The sequence below is a fragment of the Mytilus trossulus genome, chromosome 7 (assembly GCF_036588685.1).
Source record: "Mytilus trossulus isolate FHL-02 chromosome 7, PNRI_Mtr1.1.1.hap1, whole genome shotgun sequence".
NCBI lineage: Eukaryota > Metazoa > Mollusca > Bivalvia > Mytilida > Mytilidae > Mytilus > Mytilus trossulus.
The window spans coordinates 61,586,236-61,610,055 of NC_086379.1; the positions used below are offsets into that span (position 1 = coordinate 61,586,236).

The 23,820-nt window shown below is 31.4% G+C and overlaps 1 protein-coding gene and 1 long non-coding RNA gene across 2 annotated transcripts in view; both read right to left on the reverse strand.

The window, feature by feature from the left end:
* LOC134727194 (uncharacterized) overlaps positions 1-1,089 on the reverse strand; it is a 33,454-nt gene extending 32,365 nt beyond the window's left edge. The window contains exon 1 of the long non-coding RNA XR_010108736.1: positions 721-1,089. This is a non-coding gene — a long non-coding RNA (uncharacterized LOC134727194). The remainder of the gene's footprint in view (positions 1-720) is intronic.
* Positions 1,090-17,446: 16,357 nt separating this feature from the next.
* On the reverse strand, positions 17,447-22,874 carry LOC134725481 (pituitary homeobox x-like). Its single transcript, XM_063589329.1, has 3 exons — positions 22,365-22,874; positions 19,674-19,879; positions 17,447-18,445 (listed from the first exon to the last, which is right to left on the reverse strand). Exons 1-3 carry the CDS (start codon positions 22,564-22,566, stop codon positions 17,918-17,920), a joined length of 936 nt encoding a protein of 311 aa, XP_063445399.1. The 5' UTR covers positions 22,567-22,874; the 3' UTR covers positions 17,447-17,917.
* Between the last annotated feature and the right edge of the window lie 946 nt (positions 22,875-23,820).

The following is a 23,820-nucleotide window of genomic DNA, read 5'->3' on the forward strand; positions in this document are numbered from 1 at the left end:
TGTATTACTATTGAACTTTTAATAAAAAAAAACCCGTCTACATGCATTGCATCAATTAATAACTAATCTTATATACAACTAGTCTTGAACATTATTGTTTTTATTTCAACTTAGATGGACGCAAAATTTAATTTTAAGTACATGTATATAATTCAAAGTGTTTATTTCTATGTATCGTTGGCTGTATTTAAAAAATATTTTTTGCCTAAATAAAATATCTGTTATTTTTTCGATTTAATACTGCATTTGTACAGGAAAGATACATCTTAGTTATTGCATTTTCAGCATATATTATAATTAATAATTTGTTTGAAATGAAACAACATAAATTTATTTTGTTACAGAAGAAAGAAACAAATAATATTTTTACCAAATGGTAAAAATCTTACGAAAAGAAAAGATTTTTTTTCTCGTAAATACAGCTTCATTACATGCAGATTCTTATATTCATTGTTGAAACATATATTCTTGCTAAATGTAATTTGAAAAAAAGGGGTAAACATGGCTGTTTGTTTTCAATTTAGAATTTCGCGATGTGTTGTTTTCAAATCAATTGTTTTTCTACGATTTCATTCTACATTGCAACAACAACAACACAAACATGCATTTCAGGTCTCTTCGAATATAGTTTGCTTATTTTGATATGAAGAAAAGGGGGCATCAAGAGGAGTGGAACTTGTTCCATGACCTTTTGACCTAAAATAGAAAACGAGGACTTACCGATAACCATAGACCAATCCACGCTAGAAATGTGACATTCCAGAACATAGCACCGTTGCCCATGTTTTACACTGAACGGGTGAAATAAAAAGTTCCTATGAAATTGAAATAAACACGGTTCACCATATAATTTTGATCAGAAAACAGCAGTTACCGGCCTAAAGCCCAACCTAAAACTGATACAATATCAGATAGCGACAATTATTGACATGGATTATGTCGCATTCAGCCTCCCAGGTAGTTAAATAATTCTGCAAAGTGTTTAAAAACTGCAGTCTTAATGGCTTTATTTCAATTAATGTAATATAATACCAAAGTTAGACACACATAAGATCACCCATCACTCATTACTAATATTCAAATTGTAATCGGACCTTATCATTGGTTAAAAATAAGCCGAGGATAAAACATCAGACAAAAAGTCCTCAAGGGCAAACAAAAATAGTATTATGACAATTCAATAACTTCGGATATTCCCGCAAGCCACATGGATTACAAAATGTTTCAAATGTTCTTAAATTCAAATACCAATTAAATCGACTCAAATACATATAGGAAAAGGAAACTGTCAAAAAGTGAGACATTTTACGAGTTTTTCACTGTAATGTGTATTGAAAGCAATGTAAATAAACACGTTTTAGAGAAATATTTCCACAAAGATATCAGTAAAATGTTATCTTTGTTTTAATAACGATATATTTCCAGTATCCACCTATATTTGATTTACCGATTTAAGTAGTGTAAACTCAGACGAAATCATAATCCGGCTTTGATAAAATTACAAGAAAAAATTGTGATATTTAACAAAAAAGGCGACACGCTCAAGTCAGACGCGTGAAAAACACGTATTAAGGGGTACCTTGTGGCTGTTAGGACAACACAGTAATTGGCTCTTAGGATTTCCATATCATTTGGCTTTACGCCTCTTTGGTTTCCGATTTTCCAATAGTTCGCACATTTGCAGACATTAAATGATAAATGCAGTTAAAATGCGATGTACATGGTGTATGTAATCCTCAGCTAGATGTTGTATGGCTTAGTGAAACCCCATTCTGACTCAACCAAGATTGTTTAAAGGTATACACGATGCAATATCTGATGTTTGTTGTTTAGTTCAGTTTTAGTTTTGACAAAAAGACTGAAAAAGACTGAGGGTTTAAAGTCGCTGTACTTCGTTTTTTATTTGATTCTGTTCTTTTAGAGTTGTTGCTGTTTTATGCTTTGGTATTGGCTTCCAGATAGAAATGAATATATGATGTATCCTGGAATCCTAAAATTTACTTTATATCGCTAAAAAGACCAAAAATATGCATGATAATGAAAGTAAGCTTTGACTGCAACAAAATCATAGACACAATCAACATTAATAAAACTTTATTGAATAAGATACTACTTCCCGAACGTATTTCATGTAAAGGCTCGGCACAGTAGTATGTCTACATAGAAAGATCAGGTTTAGTATGCACCCACAAGTAAATGAAGGATTGTTGCTTGCTTATGATTCAGTGGTAAACACTTCATGTATAATCAGGACACCATTCTATACAAAATTTAAGTTTTATGAGAGCCGAGCGGAATGAAATGTGAATATTTGGGATGCCGCTAAAAAAAATGCATGAGGGTATGTTGGACAGTGGAGGAAACATTGCAGTGTCACAGACTTCCTTTCGTCTCCTGAGAAAACTGTTGCAAGGACTATTTAACGTACAGACACCATTTTATTCTCTCTTAACAAGACATGCAAAATAATTTTACGTCTTCATTCCCATTGGCTGCGTATTTAAACATCCAGTGCAGCCTTTTTGACGCTCCCTTTAGCATGGATTTTACTGGCAAAAGGAGGTTATCATATTTCTTTTCTTCAGTCAACCATGTGGTGTCATTGGCCAATGCAGACAATTGCTGTAGATATAAAGAACAATTCCGAATTAATAAAACCACATAACTAGTGAAAGTCCACAACATTTACAATTTTTGTTAATTTTTATTTAACTTTATTGAAAAAGAAGACGAATTACGATTGCAAACGAGACAAATATTTACCAATGACCAATGGACGAAGATGTCAACAAATTTCAACAACTATAGAGGTCAACAACGAGCGCAATAAAAAACAAAACATACCGTGTTGTAAGTTGTGTTAGAAACAATAAACAAGAAAAATATATAACAATTGAGTTTTATGTTCATAACTTGTGAAATGAAAATACCGAATGTGGCATGGATTCTCATGTTTGTGAACGCTCATCTACCATTGCATAATGATGACTACATATCATAAGAATAAACCGTAAAATCAACAGGAAAGGGACTAATCAGATCTACACTAAGAGGGGCGAAAGATACCAGAAGGACATTCACACTCATAAATCGAAAATAAACTGACAACTCAATGGCTAAAAACTAACCCCATCAAAAACGTGGGAAGGGGGGGGGGGGGGGGTCATCAGGTGCCCCGGAACGGTAAGCAGATCCTGCTCCACATATGACACCAGTCGTGTTGCTCATGTAAGTACACATCCGGTAATACGTCTAATTCGGCAGGTCACATTCGTGAAAAGGGAATTGAGTTGTAGTTACGACATAAGGAACATATCCGTTATCATTTATGAAACCGATATTCCATTTTGGTCAACAAACTCGTGATGTGCGTCTGTAAAATTAACGAAAATATGATTTCAACTTCACCATTTAGAACTCTTGGTTTAATAGGTTCCTTGTAAGCAACAACCCTCTATCAAGGAAATCATGATAGGAAATACAAGCCCGGGAAAACTGTATCAATTGGGAGATATAGACTCCGCTTGTGGAATGTTGCTATATAGAAATAGAAAGTTCACAATTAGGAAGCTAAGAATTTGTTTTGTCGTAAAATTTTGTTTTCAACTTTATCGACCCTCATTGTCAATTTCTAGATGTAAGTCAAGATAGGAGACAGACTTAACTTCACCTGTTGTTTCCCTTATCTCTAGTTTGATGGGATAGATGCGTTCACCATAATCACCAACTTTTTTATATTCTTTAGTGAGAGAACATCATCTATATAGTGAAAACAAAGTTAAACGATACTGCTTACTTCTTTTCGTTCTTCTTAAGAAGTTCCTGCATGAAGTCGGCCTCGTCAAAATAAAGAAACAAGTCGGCAGGAAGAGGAGCACAGTTGGTTCCTTTGGAAATGTCGATAGTCTATTTAAAAACACAAAGTAAACAACCACTACAAACAAAATACAAAAGATTACAAAAGTTCCAATCTTAGAGATCTCGCAGTTTCTGAAAGCTATTTAAAAGCCAATTTCAACTAGTAAATGTATACCCAAACAAACATGTCATCGAATATAAAAATAAGATGTGGTATTATTTCAAATGCGACGACTATCCACCAAAGTTAAAATGAAGTGGATGTTAGCATTTATAGACAACCGTAAAGACTGTAATATTGAGACAACCCATACCATATGGTCGGCTGTAAAAAGCATAGCATCTCAAACCGTTGGGACATATATTTACACAGTGAGAAAGAGGCCAAAGGAACTCGTCTTTTTGTAGTATATTTTTGTTTGGAGTTTCTTTTTTGATAAATACATATCTAAATCAGGAAAGGACTATTATTGCTGTATCCGCAGTATAATAAGATCAGAATTTAATTGGGCAATGACTGCACAACCAAAAGATATAGGAAGATGTGGTGTGAGTGCCAATGAGACAACTCTCCATCCAAATAACAATTTAAAAATTAAACCATTATAGGTTAAAGTACGGCCTTCAACACGGAGCCTTGGCTCACACCGAACAACAAGCTATAAAGGGCCCCAAAATTACTAGCGTAAAACCATTCAAACGGGAAAACCAACGGTCTAATCTATATTAAGGCTGTTTTTTGGTTCATTGGTGTTATGATTTCCAGATTGAGTTTGGTTTCGTTCCGCCTAAACTGCAGTTTGGGACAGCCTTGTTTGGTCGACATATGCATATTCAATATTTTGTTTTATCGAAATTGCTATTGAATGTCCATTTTATTTTGACCTTCATGTTAGCAATATAATTCAATGGTTCTTGACCAACCAGTTATTCCTTATTCCGTAACAATCTTTCAAATTAAATTGGTTCTTTCCAGTGAAAAAAACCAAGCCAAAGTTCTATACAGGCAATCATACCTTTTTACATATCAATGATAATAATCAATTATTTATATCTATTAAGATAGGTATAATTTTTGTCTTAAAATGAGTGTAGCTTGAAATAAACTGTTTTATATTTTCTTTTCTCTGAACAAAATATGTTAACGGTCTTTCTCTTCTAGTTTTTAAAAAGCGTGATATGTGGAGGTTATTCGATGTGTAATTATATAAATTAATAGAACGTTTGCATGCTATAATCGACAGATATTTTTTGATACTTGATCTATAGTATCAGGACAAATAATCCTTATTTAAGTCGCGCAAAGGCTATGCAACTGAACTTCATACATACTTACGAGTTTCGAGTCGGTCCTGAGGCTGATAGACACAGTTAAAATTTTGTGGAATTGGTATGACCCAACTGTACTAAGTCAGGTTATTTGGATTACAGTCGGCAATTATATAGTACTAAAAGCCTTTCGAAGATTTAAAGACTCTTTGCAACCTGAGTGTCCTTGGAATTACTAACCAGTCTGACTTTATTTCGGTAGGAATCAATGAATTTCATTGTTGGTTTTGATGTAAACACTTACAGTTCATCATTGGCATATACGACAAGAAAGTCTCGAAACTATTCGTTCGCACAATACAATTTGACACCAAATAATCCGAAGTTAAACTAATTGGCGATTTGCAGTTATATTCGACAATGTTTGCATTTGGTAAATTATGAAGGACAGGCATACAAACAAAAATACAGCTCAAAACATTTGTATTATTATCTCACTTCTCATAGTTACAACATAAGAAAAAGTAGAAAGATCGAAGTTCAAAGTGATACCCCAATGTTTTTTCTCACATTTTCAAAAATATTAATGTTAAATATCTGTTTTAACAATAAATTGATATACATGTACGTTTTTTGCCAGAAAGTCATATTACAATATGCAATGCAATCGATCATTGAGTTATCTTTTGAAGCACTGTATCTGTGAATTTCTAACGCCCAATCGTTAGTTATGATTGGCAGTGTTTCGTTGTCGAAAAGAACTTACTGGTAATTTGAGAACGAAATGTTCCAAAATTGTCTTTGATTTATTTCTTTTCAATATCTTATTTCCGTTTAAACAATGATTATAAATCTGTTTATTTTTTTATACTGTATCTGCCAAAAATTAAGTTTTACTTTATTGACATAAACGCTCAAGTTACGTCAGTATATACATAGATGTTATTTTCCTGTACTTTATTTTAAGTAGCTGCACTGCATGGTATAAGCCATATAATGGAAGATTTTCTAACTGTAGCACATTCACAAACCAAAACACCTTACGCTACAGCTAAGAAAGTGTATTGAACGTTTAAGAGGATGTAAAACGTTATTATTGCAAACGGTCTTCTTTTTTAAAGAAAGTTTTTACTAAAAACCAATGTCATCTGAAATAATAAATGTTATATTAACTTTAGTAAAACATCATAATTACAACTGATTTTTAAAACTACAATTAATACCCTTCTTTTAAACTAAATAAATTATACAGATCTACTGCGAGACATATTCTGTAAAACATTCTGTGTCTTCCCAAAGTCATGTGCCTGGAGTTCAGTGGTTGTCGGAATGTTTAACCTACGATTGTTTGACTTGTTTTGAAAGGATATTATATCAGGGCTCTCGGTCATACAACTTTACTCAGTACTCCGAGTACAAAATAAGTGCTCGAAACACAAAATCCAGTATTTTGATTGGTTGATTCTTGAGTCTGAGTACAAAAATTGTGTTCGAAAGTTTTATGACCGCAAGGCCAGGTCTGGGGTTCGTTTATAAGCTTTTCGTAACATCTTCATATACAACACTGTTTTTCTATAAAAAAAAATTAATCGTACACAGAATTTTTAGATTGCAATAAGAGAGATCATCACCATCCAAGGTACCAGTCCTTTGTCATTTATATGTCTTACACTCATGATAAGTTTCTTAAATTTTTCGTTGATAAATTTTGATATAATTACGACGAAACCAATGTTTATTCTCACACAGAAGGTTGTGAGTTACGCATGGGGGTGATTCCAGAAAATCGTTTCTTATATACGCACAACTTTTTCTGTTCGCAATTCAATCATTCGGACTTTGTAATTGTAAGCAGCACACCATAAACACTCTGTTCTATTTTCGCGATATGTTGAATATTCAAATAGAATTTACCAGCTATAGAGCAGAATAAGGTGATCTAACTTATGAAAAAGTTTTTATATAAGTAAAAGGAAATATACGATGTGCAGTATCGTTCAATTTAATTTTTTTAGTATACTTTTAAAAATGGTCGAGCTATTTTTTGTTAGAAAGTGACAAAAAAGATATTATTTACTTAGTTAAAAAGTTGTCTCGTTTGTTTACATAAAATTTGCAAAATAAGAAACCCGTAGCGGATACAAAATACGAATTGTACGTTCTGTTTTTCATTATCGTGCGCTTGTCAATCTTAAACTGTCATTGGTATTTCATAATTGTGAAATATATAGTCTTGTACCAATTAAACAACACAGATCAAATGGAACTGTATACAATCTAAATACATAAAAAAAATACTATTTTAAATTAGAAATCATTTTATATAACAGATAAAAGTACAAATTAGAAAAAGAGCGGTTCCAGTCTGCTCGAAACCAAACTGCTAATAAAATAAAACACAAGTGTCAAATTTTGATATTAAAGACCATATTGTGGTACCTCTTTGACCTTTGTGCTGTGTTTTGTTATTTCTCATAGTGCATTGAGAAACCGTATACAGATGTTCGTCATTTTGCACCAGACGGACACGAAAACATACACGTCGCGTGGTGGAGATTTGGAATTTAAGAAACAAAAACATTTGCTGCCGTAAATGTTTTTAGTAAATAAACATTCTAAAGTACAGGAAATATAAACATAGTATAATTTTTTACAATAACAAAACATTTCCTCTTCAAAACACAAGTTACTACAACTATGAAAGAAATTGAAATGGAGATATTTAGTACATGGCACCAAGCCGAGAAACGCTTGTTTTAGCGAGTTTAAGGATTAGTGTGGGGATATTTCAGGTCAACCAGTAAAACGATAAGCTAAATCTTTCTCAGTATACATTCAAGCTAAGGTAATGCACCGGTTAAAACAACACACAAATATATAGGTAATCAAAATAAAAAAGCGGGAAATATTTAAGTACAAGATTTCCGAAAAAAACTGTATGGAACAGGACTGCTTCTATTACCTCTCTCAGTGACAATTTTACTCTTGGTCCAATATCGTAGTAAAATTAAATAACGTCTAGATACGTAAGCTTATCAAATAAAGAAGATTTCTATTTCTTTCATTCATATATACTCAATAAGGAAACACACATGTAGATAGATATAAGTGTGTGCAGAATTTAAATCTGCTTTCCTTTCATTTCAAATTTAAAGTTTTTTGTTCGATGGCTGTTCTTTTTCTGTGTTGGTTGGTAACTTGCAATAAACTGAAAGTTTCGTTAAAAAAATACTGACATTACTGAGTATTCGTTGTATTGCAGTTTTATACTATTCATTTAGCCTCCAATATATATTACAATATCCATCTATGATTTTATATTCAGATCTGCCGTTTTTCGAATTAGTTATAATCTTTATAAATTGCAACTGGAGCACTAAAAATATTTTGATCATTTGATGGTTGCTTAAGTTTAGTTGTATGCATACATACATAACAATAAAAACATTAAATGTGTTTCAATTGATAAGGTCTACATTTGACCGTATGATTCGGCGGGTAATTTTTACAGCATATTAAGCAATAAAGGGTGCATCAGGTTTTATTTATAGTCTTCAATGAAAAAAATGGTGTAAAAACTTGCATTGTTTTGAGTTTAACAACTTTTTTTTTATATAAAGTCATAATGGTAAACATATATAAGGGACAATTTTTCTACAATAATTCTGATAAGTTATCCTTTTATGGACTATTTGACCTCTCCATGCATGCATCTGGCCTCTTGAATCCAAGTAACAAAGTAGATATAAACTGCCGTTTCACACAGGAATGAGGCTAAGACACCAATAAGATGGCCATATCATATCTTAATGTAAACAAGTATTCCTCATTGAAATTTTATCATGAATATGTCTAAAATTATGATAATTCATCACGATTGATACGTTTATCAACAGAAAAGCTTAGAAAATGTTACATCTTCTGAATTTAAGCTGATGAAAATCCCGAGATAGAAAGATGAATGGTTTTGAATACAGAGATTCTGATACATTTGTATGTTTGTAAAGTTTCGAAACTCCTTGTTTGACAAGGATGTGACTTTCGTAACATATCTGTATATTAAACAGAATTTCAAAATAAGTATATATCAGTCGACGGATGTATTTCATGCGACAATATTCAACAAAAGTATCGGGAAATGACTCTATATGTCAAAGGAAAAGTCTGTTTCAAAATTGCTGCACGTACTTCTTATTGACACTATAATGTCAAACAATGATCAAAGGGCTAGGAAATAAAAAAAAGCAGAGACATCTTTTACCAATATTATGTTGTTTTTATTTCAATAAATTAATTACCAACATATATATATATATTTAAAAAAGAAGATGTGGTACAATTGCCAATTGACGGTTTAAACATAAAAGTACACTCATTACTACAACTCATACATTGAAAGTCAAAATATAAAATGTGCAGAATGAATGAAATTCGTCTTTTTAAAATTACATTTAACAAAATAGAACTTGGCTTTTATAATAAAAGAATAAATCTGTAATTTACTTGTGTAACCACATGTTAAAGTTGATATTGAAAAACTGTAAATTAAACACAAACAGTGTTAAAACAAGGTGAAAACTTTAACTTTCTAAGGATTAAAATTTTTCATTAACTTGCAAGCGTAAAGTGAAATTAAAGATTTGCCATAATCAGGATTAGGATCAAAGGAAGCCACAACGTGACTAAAGAAGACAGCAATACACGTTTGTTTTATTTACAGGATTAGATACTCATAATTAAACCGGCACATCACAGACTTTGGAACAAGGAATAACTTAATGACGGGAGTATATCTAGGGCCTTAGAACAATTGTACACTATATATTTATGAAATATCAGTACTAAATTTATATTTATCTGGTTATATTGTCACTGTTGAGTTTAATTGAATAAATCTTGACAAGATTCAGCATGAGACATGCACATGTTAGAACATTTCCAAATGGACACAGCGTTTATTTTGATATTTTCCTATTTGAAAGCAGGTTTCGGTTTGTTAGATGTTGCATAACTTATAAAACTTTTCAAATACTTTAACCTTATTTGCAATGGTAATTGTACTTGCTATATTCAGTAGAATCACAAGATTTCAACCTGTATTTACCACTTGTCTGTTTCAAATTTCATAAGGAACGGTCAGGGTTAAAAAATAACAATACAAAAATTGTTCATGCATTTGACAGAATCTGTGGAATTGATAAATTTTTCATTTCGAGAAATTTTAGGCAGTACCTCAGGTTATTATCTGTTACATTCAAAAAGTCTTAAATTTAGATTCAATTTGATTAACATAATAATGATATTGATATTAAAATGTAGGATACTTTTCATAGCTGGTTAATCTTGCTATCATTTTGTAATGATGACACACAACTACTTGGATTAGAATTTTAGAAAAAGAGATGGTGCGTAGCTTTATTTCAAATGAGATACTATTTCAAAAATAAACAGAAAACTAACTACACCTTAAATTATGAATAGATCTACACCATACATACTTTTGGTAACATATCATGGGACTGGCGTTTACTTTCATTCAAATGAATTGTTTGTCAAATGATTTTCAAATAATTTTTTTGGTTTTAAATTGCAAAATCAGTTTAAAGATACCAAGTAGGAAGGAATCATAAATCGAAAATGAGTCCGACAACAACATGACCAAACAAATAACTATTAAAGATAAACAGGAACTGAATACAGTTATGCAAGAAAATGAAAAAACCGAAAAATAGGAAAATATAAGCAAAGAATACAAAGACAGACAGACAGACAGACAATGGACAGACAGACATAATAGTATACACAGGCACACAAAATAAGAACCAGACCGAACAGCATGTGTAAGTCAAACAAATAAAACAGAACGGTCAAAGACATAACACAGGCTACAAAAAGAATCGAACTGACAGGATCGATCAACAGAAAGTTCCATTGTTAAGAAATAAACGGTATCTACCATTTAAAACCTTAATGTATTGCAAAACATAGTGCTGATTTGCTTATAAGAGTCAGTACATCATTACACACGTCATAAGGGCAACTAGATTTAAAAGACTGTTTCAGTTGTCAAAATTCTATATTCCTGCACAACTTGATGTAAGACACAGCGTACATCGTTCGCAGCAGTTTTAAAATACAAATTGCTAAGTGTAAACAATATGCATTGTGGTATTCTATTCGCATTGTCTCCCTTTTATCTGTTGCATGCAATGTATTTGTAACTCGATCGAATCATAAGACTTGAAATAATGAACACGTTATTGTTATAGAGCTTAGGGTTAATCCGTTATTATTGTTCAAATAAAACTAAAATCGACATGGCAGTTAGTTATCATGTAATATTGTTAAGACTTGTGTTTTCAGTATCATTTTCATATAATATGTCAATCATTTCATTTTATTTGTGAATAACAGGTATTAGATATACGCAATCTGAATTAATTGCAAACAACAGAAGAAAATGAGAAACTGGAAAAAGGAAATTCAAAAACCATAAGACAGATGTACGAACAGAAAAAAAACAACAACACCAAAACAAAAAATTCGAGAGTTATGTCAGTGGGTCCAGTTGTCATAACCCATTATTGTACCTCTCTATTCGTTTTATTTATGAATGCTAACGCATATTGTAGAAGATGAAGCAGATGTTTCTATATAGGAAGGAGATGATTCCAATCGATAATTAACTTAACATTTTCCGAAAATTACTATTCAGCATTTTACATAATCATGATTACAAGCATTTTCAAATGTAGAAAATGACATGGATTGAACCTGGTTTTATAGCGCTAAACCTCACTTCAATGTATGACAGTACAACGATGCGTGCATTAATAAAATTCACATTTAGAGTTCTCAAGTGCAAGAGTTTTAACATTTCTTAAAGTACCAAGTCAGGAATTATGAGAGTTGTTGTCCATTTGTTTGATGTGTTTTATCATTTAATTTTGCCGTTTTGGACTTTCCGTTTTGAATTATTCTCGGAGTTTAGTATTTTTGTGATCAGTTTACTTTTTATTAACAATTTGTTTTGAAGTCTATAAATCTGAAATTTATCACAATTGTATCTGACGGTATTTGTGTTGTTGAACTATACGTAATAGCAAAGGGACGATATGTTTCAGCGGACAGCATAGAGCCAAAGCAGTTTCAGTTGGTGTAGATCTCTACTTCAGAATCAGCAGTTTTAATTGTGAACTATTATAAATGAACTGAATGGCGCTTTTAATATCAGTCACGTCCATTATTTTTTTGCGTTGACTGCCTGGTCATAAGGTGATAAGCGGTTACAGTAATGACGACATTGATCACTGAAAAGTGTCGTCATTCATGTGGACAGGTTTAAAAGAAATCTCTAAGAAATGTTTTATTCTTGATTCTTGATTGACTGTCAATGTAAGTATATCTTCAGAAGAACAAATGTATGTTTATAGATGGACACATAAAATGGTCAACTTAAGCTGAAAGTCGACAGGTTAATAAATATAATCTAAATATTCTACATCTGACATGTTTGCTGTTACCGGTAAACATATGAAAACGTAGAAACATATCCAAAGTAATTGTGTTCTAGCTGCTATTCATTAACAATCACATACCCAATTCAAATCAAAGTATATTATAAACATTTATTTCATTTGTTACATATTTTTATTACATTTAGATGAAGCGTCTAGACTAGAAGGTATATCTCAATCGAACAAAATATATGCGATATACAAAGACATTATACTGAGAGAAAGTAAAAATAGATTCTTGAATTAGAAATCCATAAACGATTGAACACATAAATTGACAAATATGTTACCTCTCCGCCCATGTACAGAAAGGGTATGCGTTTTGTTCTAAACGTTTGGAATGGGTAAAGTAATATCAAGCAAAATATCACAACAATATAAATGTTTGTGCCAAGAAATATGATAATTGTTTTACACTCGTTTGATGTGTTTGCCATATGATAAGAAATCTTCCTTTAAGAATTTTCCTCGGATTTCGGTATTTTGTTATTTTACCTTTTAAAGAAGTCTGATAAATATTGATTGTTAATTATGTGTGAAAAAAATCAAAAACCAAAACGCCATGCCTTGAACTTGAATATCATATGTTATTCAGAAGCTTATATTCTGGGATATGGGCTCGTATACCCTATCAGTGTTTTATATGCCCTAGGTCCCCAGGCAATGGGAATATATGGCTTGGTATGTGAGCCCCTACACACTGAGAAGCCAGCATGCATAACAATTATATATATCATACTGGAGTGTCCATGTCTTTACGGGCTTTGCTCATTGTTGAAGGCCGTACGGTGACCTATAGTTGTTAATGTGTGTGTCATTTTGGTCTTTTGTGGATAGTTGTCTCATTGGCAATCATACCACATCTTCTTTTCTATATTAACTTTAACTACCATTAATATCTTCCTTTTTTAATTTTTTTTTAGGACTAGCCAAGATATATCACTCTGGAAATATATAACTTCATATGACTACCATTCTCTAACAAGAGAGCGCTTCAATAGATTTTGTAAACTTGGACATATCGAAAAAATGACGCCAATCTATTAACTGTATTTCAACGAATTTTCTTAATTCAAAATCAAACAGTGACATAAGTTGGAACGAGAAATTGTTTCTCTGTAACTAAGATAAAGATAGGAAAAACAAATATCAACAATACACACTAAGGGAAATAAAATAATAAATAAAAAGGAAAAAAAATATGTTCTAAAATAATATACTAGTATAAGCGTCTTTAAATACCAACACATAACACACAATTCTATTTCAGTGTGGATTATAAAGCACTCAAAACTTCCGAGCTCATTTGACAGTTTATTGGGTACAAGCTGATTTAATTTCTTGCTGCTTAAAACTGTATGACTTTCAACATGCATTCTGATACTGTTAATGTATTGAGGTAAGTTTGCAAGTTCCAGTGGCCAATATTACAAAGATGTAATAGGTGGTGCCAAACTACACACTTTATATATATGCCTTCTGGTAATAGTCGAGTATATAAAAAAGAAGATGTGGTATGATTGCCAATGAGACAACTATCCACAAAAGACCAAAATGACCGGCACAGACATTAACAACTATATGTCACCGTACGGCCTTCAACAGGGAGCAAAGCCCATACCGCATAGTCAGCTATAAAAGACCCCGATAAGACAATGTATAACAATTCAAACGAGAAAACTAACGGCCTTATTTATGTAAAAAATGAACGAAAAACAAATATGTAGCACATAAACAAACAACCACTGAATTACAGGCTCCTGACTTGGGACAGGCACATACATAAATAATGTGGCGGGGTTAAACATGTTAGCGGGATTCCAACCCTCCCCCTAACCTTGGACAGTGGTATAACAGTACAACATAAGAAAGAACTATAAATATCAGTTAAAAAGGCTTTAACTCATCAGATGAACAAAAATACAAGTGGACGTGGCCGAGTACGTATACATCTCGACACAAAAAGACACAATGCACAGATCTGAGAGTACTCGCAGTTATCTGATAGCTAGTTCAAACCCACTCACAACTAATAAACAAGGCTAAAACCACTAACCACATGATATAAAGTTCGAACAAATGACCAATGAATGGTAGGTATTTCTGTTATTTCCTTATTGTATATAGTGTAAGCATGATTATCATTATTTTCGAAATGCGCGAATGGTGCATTAAGCTAAATCCGCTATGTTTTGAATTTGTTTTGTATGGCAAAATCATGGTTTTTTTTCTATTTTCTTCTATTTAATAAAAATTCAGAAACAAATAATTTTCTGCATATTTAATGTATCAGCAGAATTTCTTTTACCAATAGTCATAATGGTTATAAGAGAGAGCGTACAGAAAAAAACAAATGAGACTAAGCAACTGAAAATAAAAACGAAGCAAACACTTTAGTCATTTGGTCGCTGTTGAATAACAGGCTCATTTGCAATCATACCACATAACTTTATTTTATTCAGACAAATAAACGACAGAATGCCAGTTTCATATAATTAAATATGCTGGGAATGGACAAGACTGTAGTGATTTTAGAAGATAAGAAGTTTATATGGGACAGTCAACTACATAATAAATTTATACTAGTAAACAAGATCGTGTAGCGCTGGTTAACAGAAACAACCCAAATATATGAAAAACAAACAAACAAACAAATAAATAAAAACCACAAACAAATGGTCAACTGGAGAAAACAAAAATAAAAAGATAAAAATTTCCCACACGAAAAAAAAAAAAAGAAAAGCAAAAGGTTAACAGAAAAGGACAAAAGGACCTGATCTGCAATATGTTTGTTCAGTAACACACAATTTAGAATAGATTTAATTATTGGTGGAGCAAATCTTTGTATTTGATGACCATATAAGGTGATTCATAAAAAAAAATGAATTGAAAACGTACTTTGAAATTGTGATTAATGGACTAAGCAAAGTACTGATTATATTGCAAGAAAGCAGTGCTGAAGAAAGTTGAAGGTGCTATTTTGGAGTTTGAAAGGTTTGAAAAGTTACTTCCAAATCGACCAGAGAGATATTCTTTATATTGCATTGTGGACTTTATGAGTCGTTTAAATAAGAAACAAATGTGTATTCAGTGCATTTAAATAATAGTATGTAGTTTTTCCACCCTATGGAGTAGCTACATATCTATATTATCTATAAGGATTGGCCACCTGTCGATCAAGCTAACAAGTTTGGTAATTGTTTTCCTTCGTTTTATTTTTGATTTCATAGATGTACATGTATTGATATGTTATAGTTAAAATTTTGTGGAATAATCATTGCAGATGTTCCTCTTTTTTTTACGGATGGTGATGAACGCCAATTCGTTCGTTTGATAGTTTGGAGCAAGACTACCTAGTTCTATCTTTTCTGCATTACAATTTTGTACATGTACTATTTATGCATTCCAAAACATTGTGTCGTCCTTTCTTGTTCGTTGCTGTGTAAAGGCTAGTGTGGTGCTTAGAAATCTTTTTTTGAATTGACAGCATTATTTAATACCGACTGGTTCTGTACTCTAACCTTGCATTGACAATACATACTAGCTTTCTTTTGTACGATATATTTGCCGTTATAGATTTTGTGCTTTTTGGTTTTGTTGTCTTGTTATCCGTCTTGATATTTAAACTTTTGCTGTGCTTTCTTTGTTTGTTTTTTGTATGTACCTTTCGTTAGTTCACACATTGATTTTAAATAGAAAGGGGTAGCGATCAATACAGCATTGGGTTAATCCCGTCACAAGTATATGTATAAAAAGACGTGGTATCATTGCCAAATGAGACAACTCTCGACAAGAAACCAATCCACATGTGCCTATCCCAAATCAGGTCCTGCTTCAATTCTTGTATTTAATCATATCTGTACGTGTTTTATAAAAGTTATTTCTTGAATTAAAGTTTGATAGAATAACAAGCGGATACTGAAATCTCTGTTTAATTTATTCAACTTGTTTTTGAAAAAAACCCACTGGCAGGTGATTCGGAGCTTGAAAAATATATAGTATGGAAATTTGCCTATTGCCTAATAGTATATATTTCGACCTGTTGTTCTAACATGAGTGGTTATATGTATATATTGTTGGTTTGCTGTCCCATTTACATATTTAATTTAACTTGGCGAAAAAAATAATAAAATGGCGAAAAATATAAAGTTTTGGCGAAAGAGGTGGCGAAAAAAATAATTGACCCACGGGAATGTCGGACTATATTATAAAAATATGCATGCATAGTTTATTATTTCTAATTTTAGCATCTTGTGTACAATTTGGAGTTTAGTATGGCGTTCATTATCACTGAACTAGTATATATATTTGTTTAGGGGCCAGCTGAAGGACGCCTCCGGGTGCGGGAATTTCTCGCTGCATTGAAGACATGTGGGTGGCCTTCTGATGTTGTCTGCTCTATGGTCGGGTTGTTGTCTCCTTGACACATTTATCCCCATTTTCTCAATTTTATGTATAGCTATTATTCAATTTCTTCTATTTCTGTTTACTCATGTACCAAATCTGCTAAATACATCAGGGAAAGTGTACACAATAAAAAGAAAACAAACAGAAAAGGTAGGAGTAATATTGCGCTCCATAACTCTTCACAAAATTTCTTATGTTTTATTGTGTTTTTTGTTTTGCTTTTGTATTTTTAGGGAGCGTTGTAATTTTACAACTGTGTTCCATTGAGTTTAATTTTGTTTGAATGACAACTTTGTAATAAATCCAATGGACAAATAAAATACTACAAGAGAATGCGTGTAAAAAATCGTGGAATAGTTTATCTCATTTAGGCGAAATTAAAACTAAAACTTCAATTTAATATATTTTTGATATTTTATTATGAACAACATATTTCAAAGAATTAAGATTTCTCATCAAAATTCTCAAGTTTATATTGTAGTTACTGCGAGAGGGCAGCAAAAGCACTATGATAGATGAAATGTTGCAAACATATTGCTCTTGGACTAGACTAGACAATTTACTCTATATCATATTAACAAAACAATAAATATGTGTATACATGTAGTTCTAACAACTGCTGTTTACACGTGTTGTCAACATATATATACATTTTGTTCAAACATCGAATACACATGTCTCCAAATAAAGTCATTTGCATGTACTATTATTCCGACAAACCATTCTTACATCTATAACTGGCAGTGTCTTAGTAAATCGTGGCAAGATACGCAAGGAACCAGTTCATTGTCCATCTACTGATAGTCTTGATGTGTAAACCGAAGATCCAGTTCATGTCAATTGTATATATTTCAATGTTATATTTATCAAACGACACTTCCATTTCCTACTGTAGCATATTGACATGCAGACAAAGATGGCTGTCGTGGAGGATAACCGAATGTCGAATGTTGTTTAGCTCTTAGTCTAAGAGAAGCGATACTACTTGAACACTGGTCTCTATTTGCTGTGTATAAATACTGGGCACCAGGTGGTCCATATGGACACGGTGCACCTGTGGCACCCATATTCGTTGGTACATTTTGAACATTTTGCACCATAGCATTGCTGATACTGTTTGACATGCTGGATGGCGAAGAGAAACACATTGGTTGTGTAGAAACTACGGAAGACAAATGAGGATTAACAGAGTTCAGTCCCCATGGAAATGATTTTGCGCCTAGTGGGCTGGGAACTTTTGTAGCCCAGTAATTTGGATTCGTGTATCCATTGTAGATAGAATCGTCAAACGGTGTCTGCATAAGTCCTGTGAATTGAGATCCAAATCCAGTTTTGAATGTATCAATGTTTCTTTCCCTTTTTCTCCATTTTGCTCTCCTGTTCTTGAACCAGACCTACAATGTAAGAATAAATATTGAATGTCATGAATTCTGTCAACAAAATAAATTTACTAATTACATGTTAATGGATATGTCCAGTCTATGTCAGACATATAAAAAGATAAAATTTTTATATCAGTTAAACATTTATCTGTAGAAAATTCAATATCGTTTTGAAAACGTCATATGTTGTTTGATTAGTGGCCATTATATAAGGGAAGTCTGTTTGGAAACGGTAGAGATCTCCTACTTTATTAAATCATAAACTTGGATATTAGCTATTAATTCTCCGTAAGAAATTTATAAAAATTTATTGTGTAAATTTACAGTCAATTTAGAAAACTAATTAAGCTTTATAAAGGATAGCTACTGTATATCAAGCTTATTAGCACAGATAAGTGGTATATTGTTCAAATCAAATATTAAAACTCCCATATTAATAAATTATTATCAAGAAGAATATTGTAAGTGAGTGTAAAGTTTTCAATTTTTGGTTTATTTATTCATGTTTTCAGTCACTCTGAAAGCTTATTAAAAATCTAGTTTTAAAAACAGAAATCATATAAATAATTCATTTTTTCTTCGGAGTGTAATTTAAAAAACTATTTCAGGAGGAAAATTAACTCCCGAAATCAGTGAAATCGTATAAAAAAAAGCTCAAATTTCTGTATCTTGATCAAATCTGACAGAAAGCTGCGGTAACAAATTAGGGGTGGGAAGTTTAACATGGCACTTGAAAACTATCCGTTATAATGTGATAAAATTTATTGTATAAACTTCTCACCCCCTCCTATCAATGCATTTGAATGCTGATAACTTTTCTAACACCTTATGTAATTATTTGTGTATCTTAAATCAAATACATCAAGATAAACTGATACGGTTATTAGCAAATTACAAAACGTGTCAGATTGAACAGATTTCTGGATAGGAAAATCATAAGTCATCAACTATTAACTGTAATTTGTTGTTTCTTTGCAATAAATACTACAAGAATTACAGATAAAAACCTGTCTTGAAATTACCCATTTTTTACTTTATTATGATAGAAACAATTTGTAAATGTTTTTATATTCCGAATGAAAACGCGCATGTGAAAAATTTGTTGGTTAAAATTACTGTACAAATTTGTGAAAAGGGTGTTTTATGAGACCTCGCAGAACTCTAAAATACTTTTTAATTTCGAATCTTATATTACCAAACATGTTATACTTAATATTATTTGAATAAAAAGAAAACTTACTCGGACTCGAGCTTCTGTTAAGTTTGTCCAGGCAGAGATTTCCTCCCTGGTAGCCATGTCTGGATAACGATTCCTGGCGAAGGTGGCTTCTAGTTCTTGTAATTGCTGACTAGTAAAATGGGTTCTCTGTCGCCGCTGTCTCTTTTTCTTTTTATCATCTTCCGATCCGCTATCTTCACATTTCAACTTGGAACTATCAAGAGATTCTGTTGGGAAAAAAAATAATGAATGAGTTTAATGTTTTAAATGCGAATATAAGATGTTTAAAAAAAGATCGGCGTTGTCTAAGAGTGGTGTATAAAAATATGTCGGTCTCGATCTAAAAGATTGTCAAAATTGTCCAAATATGTATCATGTCTAGAAATATATATTATATTTAATTTGTTATCGCTTTTTCAAAGTGTCTGACACTTCCAACAGGAAAAAACACAAGGAACGTGCATGAGCAAATATTTACACCAGAATACTTCGAAAATTTACAAATTCAAACATTTTGTAATTTAATGTATTTTCGGTCAAATCGAATAACAAAATAAAACAAAGTTCATTTAACACTTAAGTAATCCGTTTTAATTTGAAGATAAAGTAAATTTATTTAAAGGGTTTATAGTTTTATTTAAGAATTTGAAGAACAAAATTCAATTCATACGCCTATAAATCATTCTTATTAAATAGAATTAAATAATTTACTACATTTGAAAGTTTTAACTAAATAGAGATTGTTTAAAATTCCACACATTTAAAGACAACAAAACACATAGTTAATAGTTCATTTACATAAATTATTTGAAAACCCCATTTAAATTATGTGTAAACTATGGGATAAAAAGACACATATATTTGACATGCAATTGAGACGGACTGATACTCCAATAGCAAATTAGTCAGTGACATTAATTGTAATTGAAACGTAATTCAATAACATTAATATCATATTCTACATAATCCCGATACTTGAAAAAAGACTGACATTGCTAAAATAAAATACAAATGAACAATTTGGACCAAAAATCGTGATCTCAATAACTAACAGATAGGGCAAAGCTATCATACTCTGACATCAATAATGAAAACAAACGAATTTCACCAATTTTCAAGAGTTTATTTCATTCCTCTTCGTTAGATTTAATACAGAGATATGTACACTTAAAAGTAATATACTATGAACCCGGGCGCCTTTACTATTCATCGACCTAGGAATTTATGGAGGCAAGTGGCTTTTCTAAAAAGTACTTGTCAAAAACATCTAACCCTACTGCGAAACTACTTGAGTAATTTGATGTAAATTTAAATATCTTTGAAATACTTTCTTCTTAATTGCAACATGCAGACATTAGCAAGATATATTAAAATAGAACATTTGATCTTGTGAAGATTTCTTTAAAAAAGATAAATTGTCACCCATGGATAAAGGAAACAAGTAATAATTGCATTTAAATAGTGGGCAAGACAGTCTAAATTAGCCGTATGCAAGAAATTCATTTAAGCACTTTTGCAATTTTTTTCTTGACGGAATTAGCATTTGGAATCAAAATAAAAACATTGTACAACATGAACACCATTGCTTTTTTAGTTTACCAACATTAAAATTAATAAAGAGCGATGTTAATCGCTATTTGTAGGTGTCATGTTACTCGACAGAGCTGGTTAAATCTATTAAGAAGTCAGCTACCTTTCATAAACTTAACCTTTTCTATTGTGTCAGCATGAATGCTATGTTTTTATCTTTAACCTTTTTAATTATACATTATATGTGGTCGAATAATACATACACAGTATAACCATACATGCAAATAACTTTGTTGTGTAAAGTTTAATTGTTTAGTTGCTAATAAATTATGTTTCTTAATATTTGTAAAAATAAATTTTGTACCTGTTTTGAGATTTTGTAACATATTTTAAACGTATAATTTAAAAGAATAGAAAAAAAACCATGTTGTACGGGCTTAACCGTGTGAAATAAACCGCAAATTAGCTTCATTTAATAGAAATATTTATTCACTTGAAAGCATGGCACCAAAGAGCTTCTGAGAATACACATATTCAACAGCATCTCAAACATACTTTAGTATGTAATAGTAAAATACCCCCAGAAATAAAACGTCTAGGATAATTTTAAAATTAATAAAATTGAAGAGGCATAAATTTAATATATTTTTACAATTATTCTTAAAATATTAATAAAATCATGCATTATTAATAGTAAAAGAAAAGTCGAACTAAAGTACTACATGGCACTGCAATAATAAATGAAACTTATTTTTCAGTAAGGAATTGACAAGCGTCATTCAAAAAGTCCTCTTCAAACGTACTTGACAAGACAAAGGTCGCACTTATGTCTTTAAAATCCATCAAATTTTATTGCAAAAGACTCACAAGGACCGTGCTGTGCTTAGAGAGTCTGGTATTATATCTTGTTTAAATGATTTATTCCCCACTTAAAAAAGTAAAATCAAATAGCATGCATCAAAGTGTAAGAAGATAGAAATAATTTCAAAGTTATATATTAGATATTTTTCACATACTATCTGAAATATTCTAATGTCTGAAAGTATTTTTATCATTATGCACAGCTATATAAATTTATTTTTGATATTTTATTTTATTTTACTTAAGAGGTGTATTTATTATAATTTACAAAACCGTTTGTAATCTCATAAAATTTATCCTAACATTATTTAAGTTTCTTACCAGAATGGCCTTTATCCAATGAACTTTCTGTTGAGCTTGGAGACTCCAGCATTGTAGCATGTGTATTATGTGTACTGTGAGGTACAGTTAATGATGATTCTGTGGAGCCTGTTGGTACGGTTTCTAAATGATGCATGGTCATCTTGGAATCTTGATTATGAACACTGGCTACGAATTCTTCTAGTGATATATGTTCGCTCATAGAGTCCGTTTATTGTAATATAAACACTATTGTCTTCTTATCCTCTCAGGACCAGAAATAACAATTTTAAAATATTTTGAATGAATGAAAATCACTTTTAGTAAGTATCTGTTTAAAGATAAAGTCCCATTGATCTCACTCCGACAGTATTATCTTGCTAGACTCTAATTCTCCTATCAAATTTCAACACTGTGGATCATACCATAATGTAACTGTAACAAAGTTTTAAACTGATAACTTTTAACTCCCCAATGTAAGAAAGATTTGTGAATATATAAAGACTGCTTATCAAACTTGATATAGCAAGAACCATATCAATCATGAATATATACCCCCTTGCTTCGCCTTATGGGCATGTGCTTGTTCGTGACGTCACAAATAGAAAAGCAATGGCTACTGTCTTTAGAAAGTAAGCCAGCCAATCCCTGAAGAGCCTTATTGTCATTAGCCACGCGCTAATTTAAATATGAATCTCTAAGGGCATAATATTGAAGAATTCATGGAAGATTTGTTTATAATTTGATAATTCAGTTTCACTCAATAATTATCCTTCTTCACGTGTATTGAATTTTACGGATCAGTGAAATTTTGTAATACTTTACATATTTTTATTTAAGATTTGGATAAAATTTACAATAAATATTATAATAATATTAAGTTATAATAACAAAATTAATGGTTTTGGATCAAATGGATTTATCTCTCATTCATGGAACACTAAAATAGATTAAATAAAGACAAACAAAAAAACATAATGATTTTAATCATGATGGTTGATTTTAATAAAAGGATCTGCGTTTATGAGATGAATTTATCATATAACTCGCTACAATTACTTTGGAGAACATTATTTATTCATGAACACTGTAAATATATATTTTGTAAGTCGATTTGTTGTTCGTATTCTTATCATTTGTCGCAATTAAAATATTTTATATTTTTCTTCTTCGTTTTTTTCAATACACAAGACCGTCTGCTTTTCCTAATTGTTTAATCCGTGTCATATGTAATTACAGAATTAACAATTATTAATATAATTTTCATATGATTATAGCGGAACTTTAGATGCTATCAGCATGTCCACAGACTTAGTACACGTACTTAGTAAGTCTCGCTAGACAGACTTTATAGCTGTTAGCACTTACAACTGTCAAAAACCATTCAAATATCATAACGATAGGTGTTAAAATTTATTATAAATTATAAGACCACTTCTCACTTTCTATATGCAAAAGAAAATTTAGCTTCCTCATG